Source organism: Papio anubis, chromosome 7 (genome assembly GCF_008728515.1).
Source record: "Papio anubis isolate 15944 chromosome 7, Panubis1.0, whole genome shotgun sequence".
NCBI classification, from domain to species: domain Eukaryota; kingdom Metazoa; phylum Chordata; class Mammalia; order Primates; family Cercopithecidae; genus Papio; species Papio anubis.
This window is the reverse complement of record NC_044982.1, coordinates 85881747-85901289: the sequence shown is the minus strand read 5'-3', so window position 1 is coordinate 85901289 and position 19543 is coordinate 85881747. Positions and strand designations below refer to the sequence as shown.

The following is a 19543-nucleotide window of genomic DNA, read 5'->3' as shown; positions in this document are numbered from 1 at the left end:
AAGATTCAGTCACTATGAAGTCTTTATTTAAGCCTGTCTTTGGATACAAATCACAAAAAATGTTCATAGAAGTTCATCCAATTTTTATAGCTTCTCATCTCCTTCAATTTCCTTCTTCCCTTTCTTTATTCTTCCTTCTCTTATCTCTTATATGTCCTACTTACCCCTTCTCATTTTCAGTTACATTCCTAGTCTATCTTAAATAGAGATACAGAGAAAACCTTACTAAAATAACAAAATCTAAAAATAAATAAATAAAATACATGCCAAGTACTTCTGGGGCCAGAATGAAGAAGGGTGCAAGGGAGACTCCATCATCACCCTTAGAAACATGAAAATCTTAATAAACAATGGTAATAGAAAACTGACCTACACAGGCCGGGCACTGTGGCTCACACCTGTAATCCCAGCACTTTGGGAGGCCGAGGTGGGTGGATCACCTGAGATGGGTGGATCACCTGAGGTCAGGAGTTCAAGACCAGCCTGACCAACATGGAGAAACCCCATCTCTACTAAAAATACAAAATTAGTCAGATGTAATAGCTGTAATCCCAGTTACTCAGGGAGGCTGAGGCAGGAGAATCACTTGAACTCAGGAGGCGGAGGTTGCAGTGAGCTGAGATCATGCCATTGTACTCCAGCCTGGGCAACAGAGTGAAACTCCATCTCAAAAAAAAAAGAAAAAGAAAATTGACCTACACACACACACACACACACACACTGACCCTTTTTTGCTCTCAGCTGTCCAGTCAGCAGAAATGGAAAGAGCAGACAGGAAGGACAGAGATGAGTCGTAGAGGGTGGGAATATACAATCATTAAGTGAAAGCCATTATCCTCAGGAAGGCTCCAGAGAAGAGGGTAGGTGGCAAGAGCAACAGAATTATCTGGAGAACCTCTGGAATACCCACTTCCCCTTTGCTATGGAGAAACAGGGCATGGCATGCCCCACTTCTTTCTGTTTCAAATGCATTCCCCCTTCTCTAGTGGGTGAGACTCTAGGCAGCCTTTAAGATCTGGTTCAAAATATACCCATTGGATGACACCTTCCCTAACAGAAGCCTTCCTGGGCAGAGTTCACTGCTCCATCCTATGGGCTCTCACAAGACTTGCGCATACATCTAAGACTTGTCCATATGTCTAAGTCTACTCAAAACTTGTATTTGTTAACGTCTATCTGCTGGTCAGAGTTCTCTGACCTCTGTATCCTTGGTGCCTTCTACAGTGCCTGCCACCAAGTAGGTAATTCATAACTGTGTGAGGGAGAAAGAAGAGAAAGAAAAATAAAAAAGAGGGGCAGTGGGGAGAGCAGGATGGGGGAATAGAGAAAGAGGAAGCACCTGACTACTTTCCCTGGCCGAGAAAAAGGGAAATGGATTTAAAAATAACTCTGGGGGAAAGGGACTGAAAGGGGGAAATGGCTTTTCTAAGTCATGTCTGCTTCTCACTCTTCTGTCTGCCACATCCTCTCACCATGTGAGACCTCAGGCAACAACGGTCTAATTTTCACTCCTGATTCCTCAGTTTGCCCAAAGGGAAAGAAAGAAGCCAGAGAGGCTTCTGACTTCTTCCATCCCATCTCCTTAAACCTCAAATCATCTGTTTTTCCACTGTGGGCCTCTCCCTCCTTTGGCCTCTGCCCCCATCATCTTCCCCACACAACACTCCTGCCGCGTGGCCCTAGGGGGCCCGTCAGGCCTCTCAGGCCCCTGTGCTGTGCGTGTCTATGTGGGAACTTCTGCCTCAGAAGGAAACCAAGAGGTTCTCAGGGGCAGCCTGTGGTGTCTCAGCTGGGAAATGCTAGACCAGGCCTACAAAATTACCTGAGAAAGAATATTGTTAAGAAGGTTTAGGCATCCCAGGGATGGGAGAGGAGAAAGGAGCAAGTCCCGGGCAAAAAAAAAAAAAAAAAAGGCTGAAAGATTTACAGTCCTTCCTCCCACACTCCTCAAACTCTTTCATGGATGGCCATTCTACATTTTTCCCTTGACCAATGGGTCAGAACCATTTTTCCAGCTGTCCTCCCATGGTCTCTACACTTTGGCTACTGAAGCTTCTTTTTTGTTTTTTGTTTGTTTGTTTGTTTGTTTGTTTTGAGACGGAGTCTCGCTCTGTCGCCCAGGCTGGAGTGCAGTGGCGCGATCTCGGCTCACTGCAAGCTCCGCCTTCTGGGTTCACGCCATTCTCCTGCCTCAGCCTCCCGAGTAGCTGGGACTACAGGCGCCGGCCACCTCGCCCGGCTAATTTTTTGTATTTTTAGTAAAGACGGGGTTTCACCATGGTCTCGATCTCCTGACCTTGTGATCCGCCCGCCTCGGCCTCCCAAAGTGCTGGGATTACAGGCATGAGCCTACTGAAGCTTCTTAACTCTCTTTCAAACCAGATGCACTTTCCCTAAGAATCCCTAAGCCTTATGGAGTTGCTCCCAAGTCTCCTTTCCTTACCTGGCTATTCAGCTGCCTCGCCTTCCCCTATATGTGTTCCCTGGGAGTTCTGGAACCACCATTTCCTCAATGGAGATCATATGTACAAAAGCAGTTTACAATGCACAGTGTAAGAATAAAATACTATCAAGAATAAAGCCTTCTCTTTTCTCTCCCCACAATCTCTGTCCTTCTCTCAGGCTATTTCTTATGCCTTCCTCTCCCCATACACTGTTGCTCCCTCTTCACCCAGCAGGTTTGGTTTGGTGTGGGGTGGGAACCACAGCTATGTGCTGCACAGTGGGCAGTGTCAGGATGCAGGCAGGCATCTCAGCCCGAGGCCTTGGCAGAGTTCCCAGGCAAAGCCATCGGCCCAGGCCAGGACAGTAGGCATGGATAAGGTGGGAGAGTGCGTAAGTACGGTGACTGTAGCCCCCCAGCACCAGTAGCTCCCCCTGCAGCACAGCACCTGCAGCTCCCACATGGGGGGAGGGTAGGGGTGCCAGGTGAGTCCAGCTATCAGTCCTTAGTTCATAGGCCTCAAAGCTTAGCAGGTCCCCAGTCTCACCCAGCCCACCTGCCACATACATCCGCCCACCCAATGCAGCCATGACATGGCCAGCCCGAGGTACCCCCATAGGGCTCAGAAATGTCCCTGGCTTCTCAAGTTTGGGGTCATAGTGCAGGAATGAGGCCAGGTATTGGCCAGTCCCACCACAGCCACCGCTCACATACAATTGGCCCTCCAAAATCGCAGCTGCGTGGGCAAAACACGGTGCTGGAAGTGCAGGTGCTGGCCTAAGGGAGAACAGGACACAAGATAAGGCAACTAGCATCTTCGACTCTCCTTCTAGTCCAAGTCTCCTAATCTCTCCCAGATGCCCCCTTGCCTGCTCACCTCCAGACATCGAGCTCAGGGTTGTAGGCCTCCACAGAGTCCAGGGCAACACCATTGTGTCTTCCACCCAGGGCATAAAGTTGTCCATCCAGTGCCACCAACGGGAAAAGGCTTCGAGCCTGGGACAAAGGAGCCATCTCCTCCCAGTCCTCTTGACTGGGCTCCCACCTGGACACAGTAGAACGAGAGAGTGGAAGAGTGACTCTGGGCATCTGTGGTCGGCTAGGCCAGCAATATCTCTCCCTGCCCACCTTAGGGCCTGCCACACCCTACCCACTCTTGAAGCTTGTACCTGAGAGTTGAAGCCAGGGTGTTGGAGTGACTGTAGAAATCTTGTCCCCCACACACATAGAGTTCACTTCCTGCCAGGCTCGCAGCCCCATGCCGGAAGCGTCCTGGGGCAGGCAGGGCAGGCAACTGCCCCCACTCAACAGTTCGTACCAGTCCCACACCACAGCAGAAGGCCCGGACCCACCACACTGCTTGGGATGGTTGTCTTAGGGCCATGTCTGGTCTGAGCCCATCCCCGCCAATCACTACCAGTGCCCGGTCAGGCTCCCTCCGTCTCTCTTGGCCTGGAACATCAGCCTCTACCATCAGCTGGTGCAACAGATCCCGGGTCAGGGGTGGAGGTAGCCCGGCTGCCCGCACCCTCCGCAACTCCCTGGTGGACATGCGGCCAAAGCGGACGCATTGCAGCAGGGCCTTGGCCTCTGACTCCTGGGTCTCAGGGTTGGCAGCTAGCCAACACCGTGCAGCCACAAAGGCCTCAAACTCCTCCTGCACATGGAGCTCATCACTATCCAGGAGCTCAGCCAAGCAGGCAGCTGGTAAAGAAGGGAAAACAGGACACAAGGCTACAGCAGGCAGGTGGGTGAGGAGGTAGTGACGGGCTTTGCTCCAGAGCCTCTCCAACCCAGGGGCTTCAGCCATGGGGAACAGGGCCAGGCAACGGGCAGGGCTGAGGCCCCGTGCCAAGCCTTTCTGACACAAATCCAGACAGGAAGAGCTCTGGTACTGCAAAGCAGCCTGGGCAGCTCTCAGTAGTCCTGGCCACCTTGCCCGCACAACTCCAGAGTAAGCAAAAGAGACGAGAAGTCGCAGGTCCTGGGTGGAGATGGTCCTCAGAGATACCTCTGTGCCCTGGGATTCCCTCATTCCGCTCAGGAGCATGGCCCCAAAGAACTCACTGCCACAAGCCAGGGCGGCTCGGTGCACTGTAGGAGGGGAGAAGAAATAGAGAAGGACTGAAAGTGTTGCAAGACCGATAGGCACTACCCCAACTTGGTACCTCCAACTCTGGCCCTCCAAGCCACCCACTGCTACAGGCCAAACTGTGGTGTGCATCAGAATACCATGGGGTAGTTGTTAAAATGTGGGCTTCAGTGGCTCACTCCCAGAGATTCTGATTCAACGGTTCTGGATGGAGACCCTAGAAATTTGTATTTTAACACTTCAAGTAACCATATGTGATTCTCATGTTAGTGGTCTGAAGACACTTTGATAAACATTGCTTTAGTCTTTTTGGTCAAATCAGTTAGAAAAAGAGTCTTGATGAATCAGGTTGAGAAGAAAGCATTTGCTAAGAGGGGCACAAAATAAATGGAAAAGACCAACATGCAACTTATATAGGTCTGTCTATGTTGTGCACAAAATAAAATTCTTTACAATTTCAAGAGCCAAAACTGTAAGCCATTCTGTTAGATTTTGCTGGGAAAGTGGCACCACTCGGGAATGGCCGTAGTCCAACCTCATCAGATTGCTGTCTCCTCTTGCCTAAGATTTAGTGTTTAATGTTTTCCACGTGTTCCAGCTTTTCTCTGCATAACCCTCTCCTGTTCTTGGTATAATTTATAGAATCACGAGATCTGAAACTTGAGACCTTCAGAATAATATAATTCAATTATTCCCTTTAAAATAAGGAAACTGGTTGGGGGTGGGGGCACATGCCTGTAATCCCAGCACTTTGGGAGGCTGAGGTGGGTGGATTACTTGAGGTCAGGAGTTCAAGGCCAGCCTGGCCAACATGGTGAAACTCCATCTCTACCAAAAATACAAACATTAGCTGAGCATGATGGCAGGTGCCTGTAATCCCAGCTACTTGGAGGCTGAGGCAGGAGAATCGCTTGAACCTGGGAGGCGAGGGTTGCAATGAGCTGAGATTGTACCACTGCACTCCAGCCTGGGTGACAGAGCGAGACTCCATCTCTAAATAAATAAATAAATAAATAAATAAATAAATAAATAAAATATGGAAACTGAGTTGAGTCCTAGAGAAAGCATGTGATTTATTTTTCATTTCCATGCAGTGGCTGTCTGGGCAGATCATCTCCATCCACTGTCACTGTTGTCAGGCTGCAATAAGCATGCTTGTGTACCAGTACCTTGGTTATCTGCATGGTCCTCACAACAATGAAACTGTCCTATTAACCTATGCTGTTAAACAATTAGACCTCATACTCAGCATCACCTATGGATTATTCTGGCCAAAATATTTAACTTGAATCTGTTCAATTCTTTAGATCTAAAGTCAAGTTTATAGGAAGTTGAAAGGCTAAAGGAACAATTTAGACAAAACCATGAGGGGAAAAACCATACAAATCAAGAAAATGGAGCATTTTATAAAATAACCAATCTTCTTTTTTTTTTTTTTTTAGATAGGGTCTTACTCTGTCACCCTGCCTGGAGTGCAGTGGTGCAATCTTGGCTCACTGCAACCTCCACCCACCAGGTTCAAGTGACTCTCGTGCCTCAGCCTCCGGATTAGCTGGGACTACAGGCACACGCTACCATACCTGGCTAATTTTTGTATTTTTAGTAGAGACGGCGTTTCGCCATGTTGGACAGGCTAATCTTGAACTCCTGGCCTCAAGTGATCTGCCTGCCTCGGCCTCCCAAAGTGCTGGGATTATAGGCATGAGCTACCGCACCCGACCCAGGATAACCAATCTTACACGTTATTGTCTTTACCAATCAATATATAAAGTAATAAAAAAAAAAAAGGGGGAGGGAGGACTGTACTAGATTAAAGGAAGCTTAAGAGACATGCAACTGAAAATAGCATAGTCCTTGATTAATTCCTGGGTTGAACAAACTCAATTTAAAAAATGTTTTTTGGACAATTGGGAAAATATAAATGTGGACTAGGTGATATTAAGAAATTACTGGCCAGGCACAGTGGCTCATGCCTGTAAACCCAGCACTTTGGGAGGTTGAGGCAGGTGGATCACATGAGGTCAGGAGTTTGAGACCAGACCAGCTAACATGGTGAAATCCCGTCTCTACTAAAAATACAAAAATTAGCTGGGCGTAGTGGTGCATGCCTGTAATCCCAGTTACTCGGGAGGCTGAGGCAGGAGAATTGCTTGAATCTGGGAGGTGGAGGTTGCAGTGAGCCAAGATCATGCCATTGTACACCAGCCTGGGCGACAGAGCAAGACTCCATCTCAAAAAAAAAAAAAAAAAAAGAGGAAAGAAATTACTATTAATTTTGTCGTGCAAGATAAAGGTATTCTGGTTATGAGAAAATGTCCTCTTTATTTTTTTCCTTTCACACCTAGTCCCACAGAATTGTCCTGTTTTAAAAAGATACATACCCAAATACTTATGAGTAAAATGTCATAAATTTTCTTTAAACTTCAGCAAAAAATAAAATTAACAGATGAAATAAATATAGTAAAATATTAATTGTTAAATCTGGGTGATGGGTGTTTGAATGTTCATCTTAATATTTTTTGCTTTGTAAAATGCTTCATAACAAAAAGGTGGGGGGTAATGCTGCTAGAAGTCCTTTTAGGCAGGTCACAGAGGGCCAAGCTCTTTAAGAACTCCATGCTGCTTTGACCAACTGACGCATGGGTGCCTCTCCCAAAGGGCAGGTGTTGTTCATATGACTTTCCACTGTCTTTTAAGCAGTAGGTAGTGGCCTGTTGCTTCCCAACCAGTAAACATCAATGACAGATCTCAAATATATATTGTCTGAGAAAATCTGCATTCCTCAAAACAAGCTAAACCATCTCAGCTCCCATATCATCAATCAACCTATAGTTCAGAGTCAACCCTGAAAGGGCTCACAACCACTTGTATTCACCTCTTACTCATTACTATTCCCCAGGATTTTAAGTGACAGATTCCCAACCATTAAGTAGGAATATTTCCTAGGGAAATAAAAGCAGTGATATGAGTATGCTTAAATTCAAAAGCCTAGTGAGAATTTTATGATTATGAAACATTTAAATTCCGTCTCCATCTAGTGCTATCATAAATGAAAATAAAGACTTTTGGAGTAGTTTTCCTTCTAGGAGTCCCAGAAGCACTTTAGTTCCCAGTCACTCCTCTAGTGGACAGTAGCTATGTGACGTTGGACAAGTCTTGGATTCTGATTTCTTCATCAGCAAAGTGTAAGAGCCCAACTAGATAATCTCTAAACTAATCCCTTGTAATTTTAAACTTTCACGTGTCCACATGGCCTAGTGGAAGCAGACTGGATTAGTGATGTAGGCTTGTATCCTAGTTGTCCCAAGTCAACAGCTCTGAATTTAATGTTCCTTATCTGCACCTATAGATAATGATATGGACCTTACCAGCTTTCAGTGAAAATTAAAAAGAGATGTCATGTGTAAAAATTTCAGGTACCCAGTGCCTCACTAAATGTTAGTAGACTCTGAATAATACTCAACTTATGCAACCCTACTTAGCTTTCCTGGTGATGAGCAGAGTTAACTTCAAAGTGCCTTGACCAGTCCGGGTGCAGTGGCTCATGCATGTAATCCCAGCTGAAACAGGTGGATCACTTGAGGTCAGGAGTTCGAGACAAGACTGGCCAACCTGGTGAGACCCTGTCTCTACTTAAAAATACAAAAAAAATTAGGCAGGCATGGTAGCAGGTGCCTGTAATCCCAGCTACTAGGGAGGCTGAGGCAGGAGAATGGCTTGAACCCAGGAGATGTAGGTTGCATTGAGCCAAGATCGTGCCACTGCACTCCAGCCTGGGTGAGAGTGAGATGCTGTCTCAGGAAAAAAAACAAAAAAAACAAAAATGCCGTGGCCTGGTAACTTTAAACAGTACCAGAGCTTGCTCATTAGCTGCGGGCCCATAAGTCAGCCATGGTGTCAAGCACACCAAGGTGAAAGGACACATTGAGTTTTCCACCATGTTCCCCTGGCTTTCCTGCGTCCTGAATGGAAGATGCCAAGAAGGGCTTTTGGTTAATTTCTGTTTGAGTCAATCCGCTTTCTGCTTGTTCTACTGCCATGTATTGTACCCTTAGCTCTAGCCAGCTGGCTGGAGCTTCCTTGTTACTGGACACAGGAAAAGTCAGACAGAGGGTCAGTTTAAATTTGTCAGTGCGCCTAGAAAACAACTCGACTGCGCATGCCCGGCTCTCAGTGGGGCAGGAGTGGCACCAAAGGCCACCCCAGGGAAATTCTGACAGCAGCAGGGATCACGACCATCATGGTGGGGATCAAACCACCTTCTGCTTGCACACACCATTCCGGTAGCATATGCACCTGCAGTAATTTAATGCCTCACAGGCCCTCACCCCGCAGCTGGCAGCCGCCTGCCTCCAGCTTCAAGTCACACCCGACGCCCTCTCGGTAGAGGAGCTCGATTCCGCGCAGGTTCTCCCTCAGCTCCTCTGCCTGGCTGGTCTTCTTTACACATTCCCCGGCATTTCCAGCCCTCTCGCATGTCCGCTGGGCAGCAGCCTTCACCCGGGGCGCTCCCAGCGCCTCGGCTGCGGCCAGCACATCTCCCTGCGGGGCGGGGCCCAGCACCCCCTCATAGGCAAAGGTCAGCACGGCCTCCCAGCCCCCTGGGGACACCTCGAGGCTGAAGGGGGGCCGCGGACTTCCGCCGCCCAGCAGCCTGTCTCGGAAGAGGCTGCTGATGGCGGCCAGGATCACCCGATGCACCCCGTATACCCGCCCCGCGACTGACACCTCTTCGTCCAGCAACAATCTCTGCTCCCGCAGCCGCTGGGCCTCAGCGAAAAACTGGCTCGGATGCTCCTCGCTGCGCAGCCACTCCGGCTCTGCCGCATCTTCATCTTCTTCCTCTTCCTCTTCTTTCTCTAGGGACAAGGCTGGAAAGGGAAGGTTCCCTGGGACCAGGGGCCTGGAGCCAGGCTCTTCCTGAGGAAAGGAAGGCAAACTGGGGTCCTCGTCGTCGGGGGAAGGAGGCCAGGAGGGGGTTCTCTGGGCGTGCACAGGGAGTCCAAGGCAGTCCTTCTGGACGGGATGAGAGCCACTCTCCAGCTCAGGGGGATGATGGGGGGTGTCCAAGACGCTCATGCCGAGGTTTGCTGGATAGCTGCGGGTGAGCAGAGGCAAGACAGCCTGGCGTCAGAGCTGGACCCAAAGAGGCCAGAGCAACCATGTCTCCAGCCAGTCGAAATGTCAGTCTCTCCCCTGCTCCAACACCCTCCTCCTACCCTAAGCCACATCCCAACACTGGAGTATCTGGGATATGCAAGAAAACTATAGGGTACACACGGTGCAGTGAAACATGCAAGAAGCCGTGTAAAGATCCAGTAACCGGGACCACACCCCTCCCCTATTGCCCCCATCCTTTTAGTCACCCTCAGGAGACACCAACATTCCGCTTGCCCTCTCACTTGAGTGCCTGCTGTTCTTGGGGCTGCGTGGCAGTGGGAACTTGCCCACATGGCATCCCACTCAGCCAGTGGCCCCATGGGGCTAATTATAGCCGGTCCTGGCTGGCTAGGCACTTGGCACCTGGTGTCCTAACTCTGACACCCAATCCCCTGGGCTCCCTCCCAGACTAACGTCCCCACCCTTCCACCTGTAGGTCATAGGGGGTGCTGATCTAGGCAAATTAGAAAACCAAGGAGAATGAGGGGATCCGGTGGAATGCGTCCAAGGCCAGAAGGGCTGTGCCACTAGAGTGGGCTGGAAGGGTCAGGCAAAGAGTCTGGACCAGGCTTTGGCTGTTGACTTTTCTGTGCATGATAAAGCTGGGACCCCGCCGGGCATGGTGGTTCTTGACTGTAATCCTGCACTTTGGGAGGCCAAGGTGCGTGAGTCACTTGAACCCAGGAGTTTGAAACCAGCCTGGGTAACATGATGAAACCCCAGATTTTTTATCTCTACCAAAAAATACAAAAATTAGCTAGATGCAGTGTCTCATGACTGTAGTCGTAGCACTGTGGGAGGCCAAGGCAGATGGGTCACTTGAGGCTAGCAGTTTGAGACCAATCTGGGCAACATGGTGAAACCTCATCTCTACAAAAAAATATAAAAATTAGCCAGGCATGGTGGGACACAACTTTAGTCCTAGCTTCTTAGGAGGTTGAGGTGGGAGGATCACTTGAGCCCAAGAGGCAGAGGTTGCAGTGAGCCGAGGTCGCACCACTGCACTCCAACTTGGGTGACAGAGCAAAACCCTGTCTCAAAAAACAAAAAAGCTGAGACCCAGGAGCGAACATAGCCCAGCTTTACCCACAGAGGGCAGAAGAGTGGGGAAAGTGAAGGGCCAGGGGGCAGGGCTACAGACCTAGGTAGCTCACCCCAGCACAGCACTTCCTATCTGTCCAGAGGTGGGGTCCAGGGTGAGAGCCTGAAATCCAATCCTGTGTCTTTGGAAAAGTCTGGGGAATTCTAACTCTTATCTTGGTGCTGGGATCAGAACCAGACAGTGGAAGGTGTGCTTGATCTGCATGCTGTGAGGACCAGAGTCCTGGACTAGATGGGCTATGGACATGCAGGTATTCCATTTGAGCCAGACGGTAACAGCCACTCCTTCTCCTTCCGAGACAACACTTCCTTTCTCATCCTGAGGCCAAGTGCTTAACTAAAGCCCCTAAAAGCCGTGCAATCACTTTGTGCCGCAGTTTTGAATGTCATCTTGCGGAAAGGATTTAGGGAAAGGTGCAGTGACACACTTCCTCTCCCTTCTCTTGGGGAGGCAGGACAGGCCAAGGGCTCCTACTTCCTGGCCTATAAAATGTCTGGTCCAGGCTGGATAGGTTGACTCCACAGGCAGACTTAATAACGGAAGGAGGCACAACTGTTCCTTGTGATTCAGATGAAAGGGCTCATGTGGAGGGCAGGGTAGGGTGGGAAAGTGGGCTGACCCGCACAGCACCCCCTCCTACTTTCAGAGCTGTCTCCATTTCCCCTTTTGTGGCCTGGGTACCTCGGCAACTCCGAGTAGCTAGCATTCCCTGGGTGAGCCTAGCCAGCAGGTGCACTCCCCAAAATGGTTCTACTGAGAGGCAGTTTATGGTTATCCTGGTCAGCAAATGGGGAGAGAGTGTCCAGGCTCTGCACCCTCTTTCCCAGTTCAGACATTTCTAATGCCTCTGATGGTGTCCCCAGAGCAAGACAATGTGGCCAGCATCTTGACCCCCAACCAGGAGCTGGAGGAACTGCAATCTGGTGGAGACATACCCCAAGCCAGCCTCTACTCACCACCTGCTTACAAGGACAAGGACACCGGACCCTGCTACGAGTTCTATGCCAACTCTGTAGTCCTGGGATGGCTCCATACAGCTTGGTAAGACCCAGGCCCCACAGTGAACTCCTGAAGGTAGGACAAAATCTGCATGTGGGCTACCACCACCCTTCATGTAGCTCTGGGACTGCCCTCCAGGTCCATCAGCTGTCCTCCTGGTTGCAGACACGCTGGCTAGCGAGGGGTCTTGGCATCTCAGTTATGTATGTGCTATCTCAGCCACGAAGTAGCGCCACGTCCACCTCAAGAGGAACCCCACACCCAGCCACACTCCCCAGATGATCTGGAGAATTCTGGAGCCAAAACCAGAAAGGCCCCAGTGCACTTCAGCTGGGTCACAGGAGCCATGGTAATGGATTGGCGCTCATGGTTCCCTAAGTCTGGGGATCTAGGCAGGCGAGAACTTTTTGCTCCAGGGGAGTTTTTGGGAAGTACCTCTGAAGAACGGGGCAAGGGGTGGGGTTCACACTGGAGACTGTGACCCCTCCCTTACCACCCTGCTCCCTGGATTTACTGTATGCTCAACATCTGGGGCATCATTCTCTACCTGCAGCTGCCTTGGATCGCAGCTCAGGCCGGCACAGGTATGAGCTCAGAGCTCTCCTGGGCAGTAGGAAGGGATGTACATGTATGAACAAATTCCCATCCTCACCCCAAGGCTCACATGGCTCATCGTCCTTAGTCATACCGTCACTGGGTTGTCTTACCTCAGCCATCTCCAGTAACGGCAAAGTCAAGGCTGGTGAGTCTGTAGTGACTCCCGCTCCTCCCTTCATGTTTCCCCATCCCTCATATCTGTTAATGAATTGTATGGTGTTCTCCGATGACCACATTTGGTCATTTCCTCACTCCCCCAACCCCTGCTATACAAACACTTTCATTTCCCTTTTTGGTACTATTGGTACCTAGATAGCCCTACTGCTTTGGGATGGGGTTTTCTTCCCATGAAACAATGGGTATCGTCAATCTCATTTCCAGGCTCCTGTATGATTCAAGATGCTTCAGAAAATAGGACTGACATGGGTGTGCAGAATGGGAGCTGCCTGGGTGCAAAGTGCCAGTATAGCTGGGATTTCAGCAGTTGTCGAGAGCAAGGGTCCTGCCTCTATGGGCTCTCTAATCACTACGAGGTGGGTGAACCAGAGCAGAAATGTAGAGGGAAACCTTGTCCATTGCCTGGCATAGCATAGATGTTTATTAATTTGAATGGGGCAAAACCTTCAAAGATGCAGATCAATTTTAATAAGTCTGGGAAAACTAGGTGAAAATATGGGTGGAATGCATTACTTTGGAAATGCATTGATTTTTGCCTCTGTCTGCCCTTTACCTCAGGCCATGAACGTGGTGTCTGCCTTTAGCCCTCTGACATCTGCTGGAATCTTGAGTGCCGCTCTGTTCTGTGCCCTTTCCTGCTTTGTTTCAGCCCCTAATATCTTCCAGGCTAGTTGAGATCTTAGCAAGAGGCTTGCAAGAGAAAGGAGAGAATGTCCGTAGACATGGTCATGCCATGTGTATAATTTTTGAGGAGGAGGGGCAAAAGAGGGCTCAGTTCTCAGCAACCAGGAGTTAGATGGTAACTTCGGGAGATGGAGATGACTGTAGCTGGCTAGCGTTTAAAGAGATAATCCAAGCCCATATAGCAAAATTCAAAGTCTGCCTGTAAATCAAGGGCAAATGTTGGGAAGGTGTCACTCTTTTTTTTTTTTTTTTTTTTTTTTTTTTTTTTTTTTCAGGCTGGGTGGGTTGTAATGGCATGGTCTAGGCTCACTGCAACCTTCGCCTCCCAGGTTCAAGCAATTCTCCTACCTCAGCTTCCCAAGGACAGGCATGTGCCACCATACCCGGCTAATTTTTGTATTTTTAGTAGAGATGAGGTTTCACTATGTCAGCCAGGCTGGTCTCGAACTCCTGACCTCGTGATCTGCCCACCTTAGCCTCCTAAAGTGCTAGGATTACAGGCCTGAGCTCCCGTGCCCAGCCCAGTGTAACCCTTTTATCTACCTCCCCACTCTCAGTTTTTCCCCTCCCTCATTCCCAGGGATCTTACACACCCTACTCCCCCTACTCCTATGCTTTCTGCCTCTGACCCCTAAACTCCCTTGACTTCTGTCTATGCTCCCCACTCTCCTGCCTCTTTACAGGAAGAGAGGGCTCTCATTCTCCCACTTCCTGGGACCCTCCCCTGTTGAACGCCACGACCTCTTGCAGCAGCTGTGCCAGGATAAACCACACCGAGTCACTGGCTTTTGGGAAAGGCCATGGCAAGAACCACGAGCCTCTGTGGGGCTATCTGCTCACCTTCCTCATTGCTGTAGGTTTCATCCTTATCGGTGAGTACTCCCCACCCCACCCTCCACACCAGGCTCTGTTAATCACCATTCCTCTCATGCCCTTCCCAGCCCTACCTCTGGCTTCTAGGACCTGATCCTAAAACCTCTTTTCTATCTCTGTTTTCCTGAAAGTGGATGAAAATGTCTCCTAACCTTGCCGTAGTAGGGGTGGTATGTGGGGTGGGGTGGGAGGCGGGAGTGGAGTTAGGAGTAAGAAGGGAATAGAGAGAATGGAGAAAGTAATAAAACAATGTCCTGGACTTCTAGACCTGGATCTTATGTCATTAGTGTGGAGACTCACTCCTGACCTTTCATTTCCCCCAAAGCGGAGCTGAATATCATTGCCAGCTTCCTCCTCTGCTTCCTCGTCAACTTTGGCTGTTTCTATGCCTCCTTTACCTGGTTGCCTGGTTAGCGTGGGCAGGTGTTGACGTAAGGTCCAGGTCTGGAAAGACCCGGGAGTTGGGAGAGCATCCTTGGGGTACATGAGTGGGTGGTGGTCCCCTGCAGGCTGGTGCCCTTCCTTCTGCAGGTAAAGTCCCTGGGTCTCTCTCCTGGGCTCTCTGCTCTGCCTGCTCATCATGTTCCTCCTCACGTGGTGGGCAACACTGATTACTGTGATGCTTACCCTTCTGCTGTTATATGACCTACAAAACCTGGTGAGTGAGTAGGCGGGTGGGTAGGGAGTCAGGAAGTGAGTTACAACAGGAGACTGACCCCCACAAGAAGCCCAGAACTACGAAGAGTAAAATCTGTTTCCTCTTCTACCTGACGATTGATGCGCCACCCCTAATCATTCTGCACCACCCCTTCCTCTGCACAGTTGTGAACTGGGGCTCTTCAGTCCAGGCAGACACCTACCACACGGCACTGTCCTACTCAGTGAGCCTCACCAATGTGCAAGATCACATTAAGAACTTACAGTAAGGAAGTCTCTAGACGAGAGATTGAAAATGGTGGCCTATGGATGGAATCTTGCCTGGAAATGAGTTTTCTGATTGTGCAGCATTTACAATTTTTAAAATAAACTGCCAACATCTAAGATCCAGGAATCTGCTAATCCTAGGTCTCCAACCCACACGACACAGTTAGCTGGGGCTGAGTAGCTCCTGTCCCATGGGATAAGTCTGGTGCTCTCCAGTTTGCCACAGTTCCCACTTGGTCCACTCCATTCTTTAATACTACGACTGGTTCTTGCAGACTTTTGGCTTTTTTGGGAAAGGCCATGGCAAGAACCATGAACCTCTGCAGGGCTATCTGCTCAGACACAGAAGGAAACTAGCTTCCTGAAATCTGGGAGGGGTAGTGGAGAAAAAGGAAGTCTTCTTGTCACCCCTCACCCAACATACCATATCCCCTTCTTTCCTTTTTGCTTCTCCTTTCAGGTCTCGCGTTTGAACCAACTGAAGTCCAATGTCCTGGTCTTGGGATATAAGCAAAATTGGCAGAAAGGGCCTATATCTACCATGGAGTACTACATAGGCATTCTACTGTGAATGTGAGATAGAGAAGAGTGAGATGGGCATAGAAATGGTCAGGAACTAGAAAGAAGAGGAAATATAATTGTAGTGAAAGCCTTGTTCCTAACAGCTGCCCAGCAGTGCCTGTGTCCCCAGGAAAGAGACCCCAACCCCTTCATCTCTTCCTCCTTTATCTCCTTTTCTCTCCTCTCCATAAAGTGATGCCTTTGACTACAACTATGGCATAGGCCTCATAAGGATGCCAGGAGGGTTAAGCCTGGCTACTCAACACCAAGCTCAAGGTGAGTGAAAAGAAGTGGGCCTAAGAGAAGGATGTGGTGTGGGAGGTATAGAAATTGGCTCTCAAAGACAGTCTGGGAGGCAAATGAACTCATCTAGAGTTACCAAGACCTAAGACTGAATAGAATTGCGTACCAGGATGTGAGAGAAATGAATTTTACTTAAGGTTTAGTTCTTCTGAAATGTTTAGGGTGGGGGAAAGCTTTAAAGGTATCTTCTAAATTCAGGTGGGAGAAATTTGGATCAAAAGATACAACACAGCAGGGTGAGCTGGAGTGTGGTCAGGAAGGGCTATGGCCCAATTCTAGAGAAGGGTTTCTGGCACTACCCCAATTCTAATAATATTACACATCTTACCAGTTTACAATGGGCATACTTAGCAAAAAGATAACATTATGTTATACCCCTACTTTTCCCAGTAAACCCACCATATTTGGATGTCATAGGGATGGATACTTAGCAGGAAGGAGACCAATCCTAAAACATGTCCTGTTTTAGGAAAAACAGAGTTGTAGAGTGGGTTAGAGAAGCAGGCACCACGGAACATAAAAAGGGAATGTGGTTAGCCAATGTGGAGAGAAGCCACATGACATTTTTCTAGGACAGCAATAATTCTCTTAGGGAAGGAGAGGTATCATACTGAATTAGGAGCAATTGCTCAGCTGGATAAGGATAAGGAGTTTGTCTCATTCTTTTCTTCTCTTTTCTCAGACAGCATCCTTACTCCAGCAGCCTCAATGTTCCAGTCCAAGCAGGGCCGGAGGGCAGTGGACGTGTACTGGCGTGGTGATGATGAAGGTAGGGACTCCATGGCTCCCCATGAAGTCCCAAGTTCTCCAAGTTCCAGGGAGAATAGGAAAGGGAAGATAGTGACATATAAACCAGAAAGGACTAGAAAATGAACTCTGCATTTACCAAGGACCCAATACTCTCCTCCCACCTCAGAGGACAACTGTGGTGTTTAAAGGCCAACAGAAAAGTCAGTGTTGCTGGAGCAGAGCAAACAAGGAATTGAGTAGCAGATGAAAGTGGTAAGCAGGGAAGGGCAGAGCGGATCATAGACAGTCTCACAGGCCTTTAAAAAGACTCTGGGTTTTCTTTTGAATTAAGAAAACACTGAGGGTTTTGAGCAGAAGAGTAACATGATCTGGCTTCCATGCTAACACTATTCACTCTGGCTGCTATGTGGAGAACTGACTCTAAGTTGGCAATGGTAAAAGGAGAAAGACCAGCTACTACAATAATCTTAAAGACACATAATTCTGGCTTGCTCTACAGCGGCAGCGGTGGAAGTGAGGAGAAATGGAATTCTGGATATATTTTGAAGGTAGAACCAAGAGGATTTGATGAACTGGAGAAGAAAGGAAACTGACACAGATACTTCGACATGAACAACTAGAAGAATGGAGTTGTCGTTAACAGAAACAAGAAAGACTACAGGACAAAGCTGGGGAAAGAATAAGTGCAATTTTGAATATGTTAAATTTGAGATCCCTATTCAGCATCCAAGTGGAGGTGCCAATGGGCAGCTAGGTATTTAGGATAGAAGTCCAGGTTGGAACTATAACTGGGAGTAACCCCCATCAAAATGATTTTAATGTATACAACGAGATGAAGTCACTGCAGGTGTAGGTGTAAAGAGGGCAGTCTGAGGACTAAACTCTGTGGAGATGAGGAGAAACTAGCAAAGGAGATTAAGAAAGGGCAGTCAGTAAGCTAGGAGGCAGACCAAAGAATGCATCCTAAAGCCAAGTAAGGAAACTTTTCAAAGAGGGAGTGCCAAATGCTGCGGACAGCTTCTGAGGATGAAGAATACACCATTACATTTAGCTATGTGCAAGTCATTAGTGACTGTGATAAGAAGAGTTTTGGTGGAGATTTAATAGGGAACTGGTGGAGAGAAATCGAAGACAAGTCTTTCTAAGTTTTGCTGTAATGTGGAACAGAAAAATGGGAAGCAGCTGGAAGGGCAAATGGGGCCAAGTGGGCATTATTTGTAAAATGAGGAAAACAGTGGCATATTTGTGTGCCAACGGCAAGATTCAGGAGAGAAGGAAATACTGACTCTCTGGGAAAAGAGGGAGAATTATCCCTTTTTTTGAGTCTCGCTCTGTTACCCAGGCTGGCATGCAGCGGCACAATCTTGGCTCACTGCAACCTCCGCCTCCTGGTTTCAAGTGATCCTCGTGCCCAAGTAGTTGGGATCACAGGCGTGCGACACCATGCCAGCTGATTTTTTGTATTTTTAGTAGAGGGGTTTCACCATGCTGGTCAGGCTGGTCTTGAACTCCTGGCCTCAAGTAATCCACCTGCCTTGGCCTCCCAGTGCTGGGATTACAGGCATGAGCCACTGCACCCAGCCCTGACTTCTAATCAGTAAAATATCCTCCTATCCACAGTGACAATCCAGTGTCCTCTGAGAAGCAAAATCGGCTCTGGTTGAGAACCACTGGTTTATGGTAACAGGAAGGCAGAGTACATGGGTACAGATACTGGAAGGTGGTTAGTTTCAGGGGCAGAAGCCTGTAAATGTATACCGATTGCTTCTATTTTCTTACTGAAATAGGAACTAAGAGTCAGAACAGGAGGAGATGTAAGAGATTTGAGGGGTCAGAAGGTATGAAACAGTCACCAGAGAACAGGGCAAGTGAAAGGACTAGAGAGATGGAATATTTCTGGGTGGCATAAAGGACCCCCATTTTAGTGTCGTGGTCATAAGTTTAAAGTAAGAGCAGTCAGCACGGCTATTTTTTACTAGCCCTTTCAGCTGCATGGGTCTAAAGTAGGCGATGAGTTGAATATGACAAAAGCAAAAAAAAGGAAGGGAAATGAGGTGGATTATGGGAATTTAGCTGAAGGCGGAGGGAAATAAAAATACGTGGGGGATAAAATCTGTAGAAAGGAAGTATGAACAATGGACCGTAGGTCCTGGTGAAGGGATGAACTGTTGGATTTATCATATTAAAGAAAATGAACTGGAAAGACAGGTGGTGGTGGTAGTAGAGAGTGGGATGTCTGAAACTGAGATGTGGAGGATCTGCAGCTCTAGAACATGACCAAGGAAATAAGTGGCTGTTAGTATGATCTATCTGAATATTGAAATCATCAAGATTTATGACAAGAGTGGTGTTCATGTGGTAGTTTGTTTCAAAGCAGAAGGGTACTAGGGATGAGGGACAATGGTCTGGAAACAGCATGAGGAAAAATGAGGACACGTGCACCACCCCCAGCCCCAGTGTACAATGGGTGTGGAAGGGAAAACACCACCTTAGGAGAAGCAGAGTCCTCATAAGAAACCAAGTCTGGAGAGCATAAATGTGAAGGAACATTCAGCGAAGAGGTTGAGGATACAGAGAATTTGACAAATGACTGGCCATCATTTCCAGAGGGTACAGTAGAAGAGCTTCTGGAGTTGGAAAAGTTAGGTAGATGGAGACAAAACAGAGTGGAGATACGTGGTTATTAAGTGTAAAATATGAGATGACTCAGTAGTTTAGGACTAATTGTGATGACTGATACCAACGTCAATAAGATAAACGGTATGAGATTTGTTCTGTTGTTTGTGGTAGGGAGGGATGTGCATCTACGGGCATTCCTCAAGCCTGCCAATGGATATGCATGTAGGAGAAAGTATATGGAGTAGATGCAGTTTTACTC

The 19543-nt window shown here is 48.4% G+C and overlaps 1 protein-coding gene across 2 annotated transcripts; it reads right to left on the bottom strand.

Annotated features, from left to right (window-relative positions):
- Positions 1-2270: 2270 nt before the first annotated feature.
- KLHL33 (kelch like family member 33) lies at positions 2271-10004 on the bottom strand. Of its 2 annotated transcripts, none has more exons than XM_021940964.2 (5): positions 9938-10004; positions 8864-9633; positions 3613-4537; positions 3321-3488; positions 2271-3220 (listed from the first exon to the last, which is right to left on the bottom strand). In XM_021940964.2, exons 1-5 carry the CDS (start codon positions 9991-9993, stop codon positions 2668-2670), a joined length of 2472 nt encoding a protein of 823 aa, XP_021796656.2. In that variant the 5' UTR covers positions 9994-10004; the 3' UTR covers positions 2271-2667. The 2 variants fall into 2 exon arrangements, with proteins under 2 accessions (XP_021796656.2, XP_021796657.2); XM_021940965.2 differs by having other exon boundaries at positions 9902-9996.
- Between the last annotated feature and the right edge of the window lie 9539 nt (positions 10005-19543).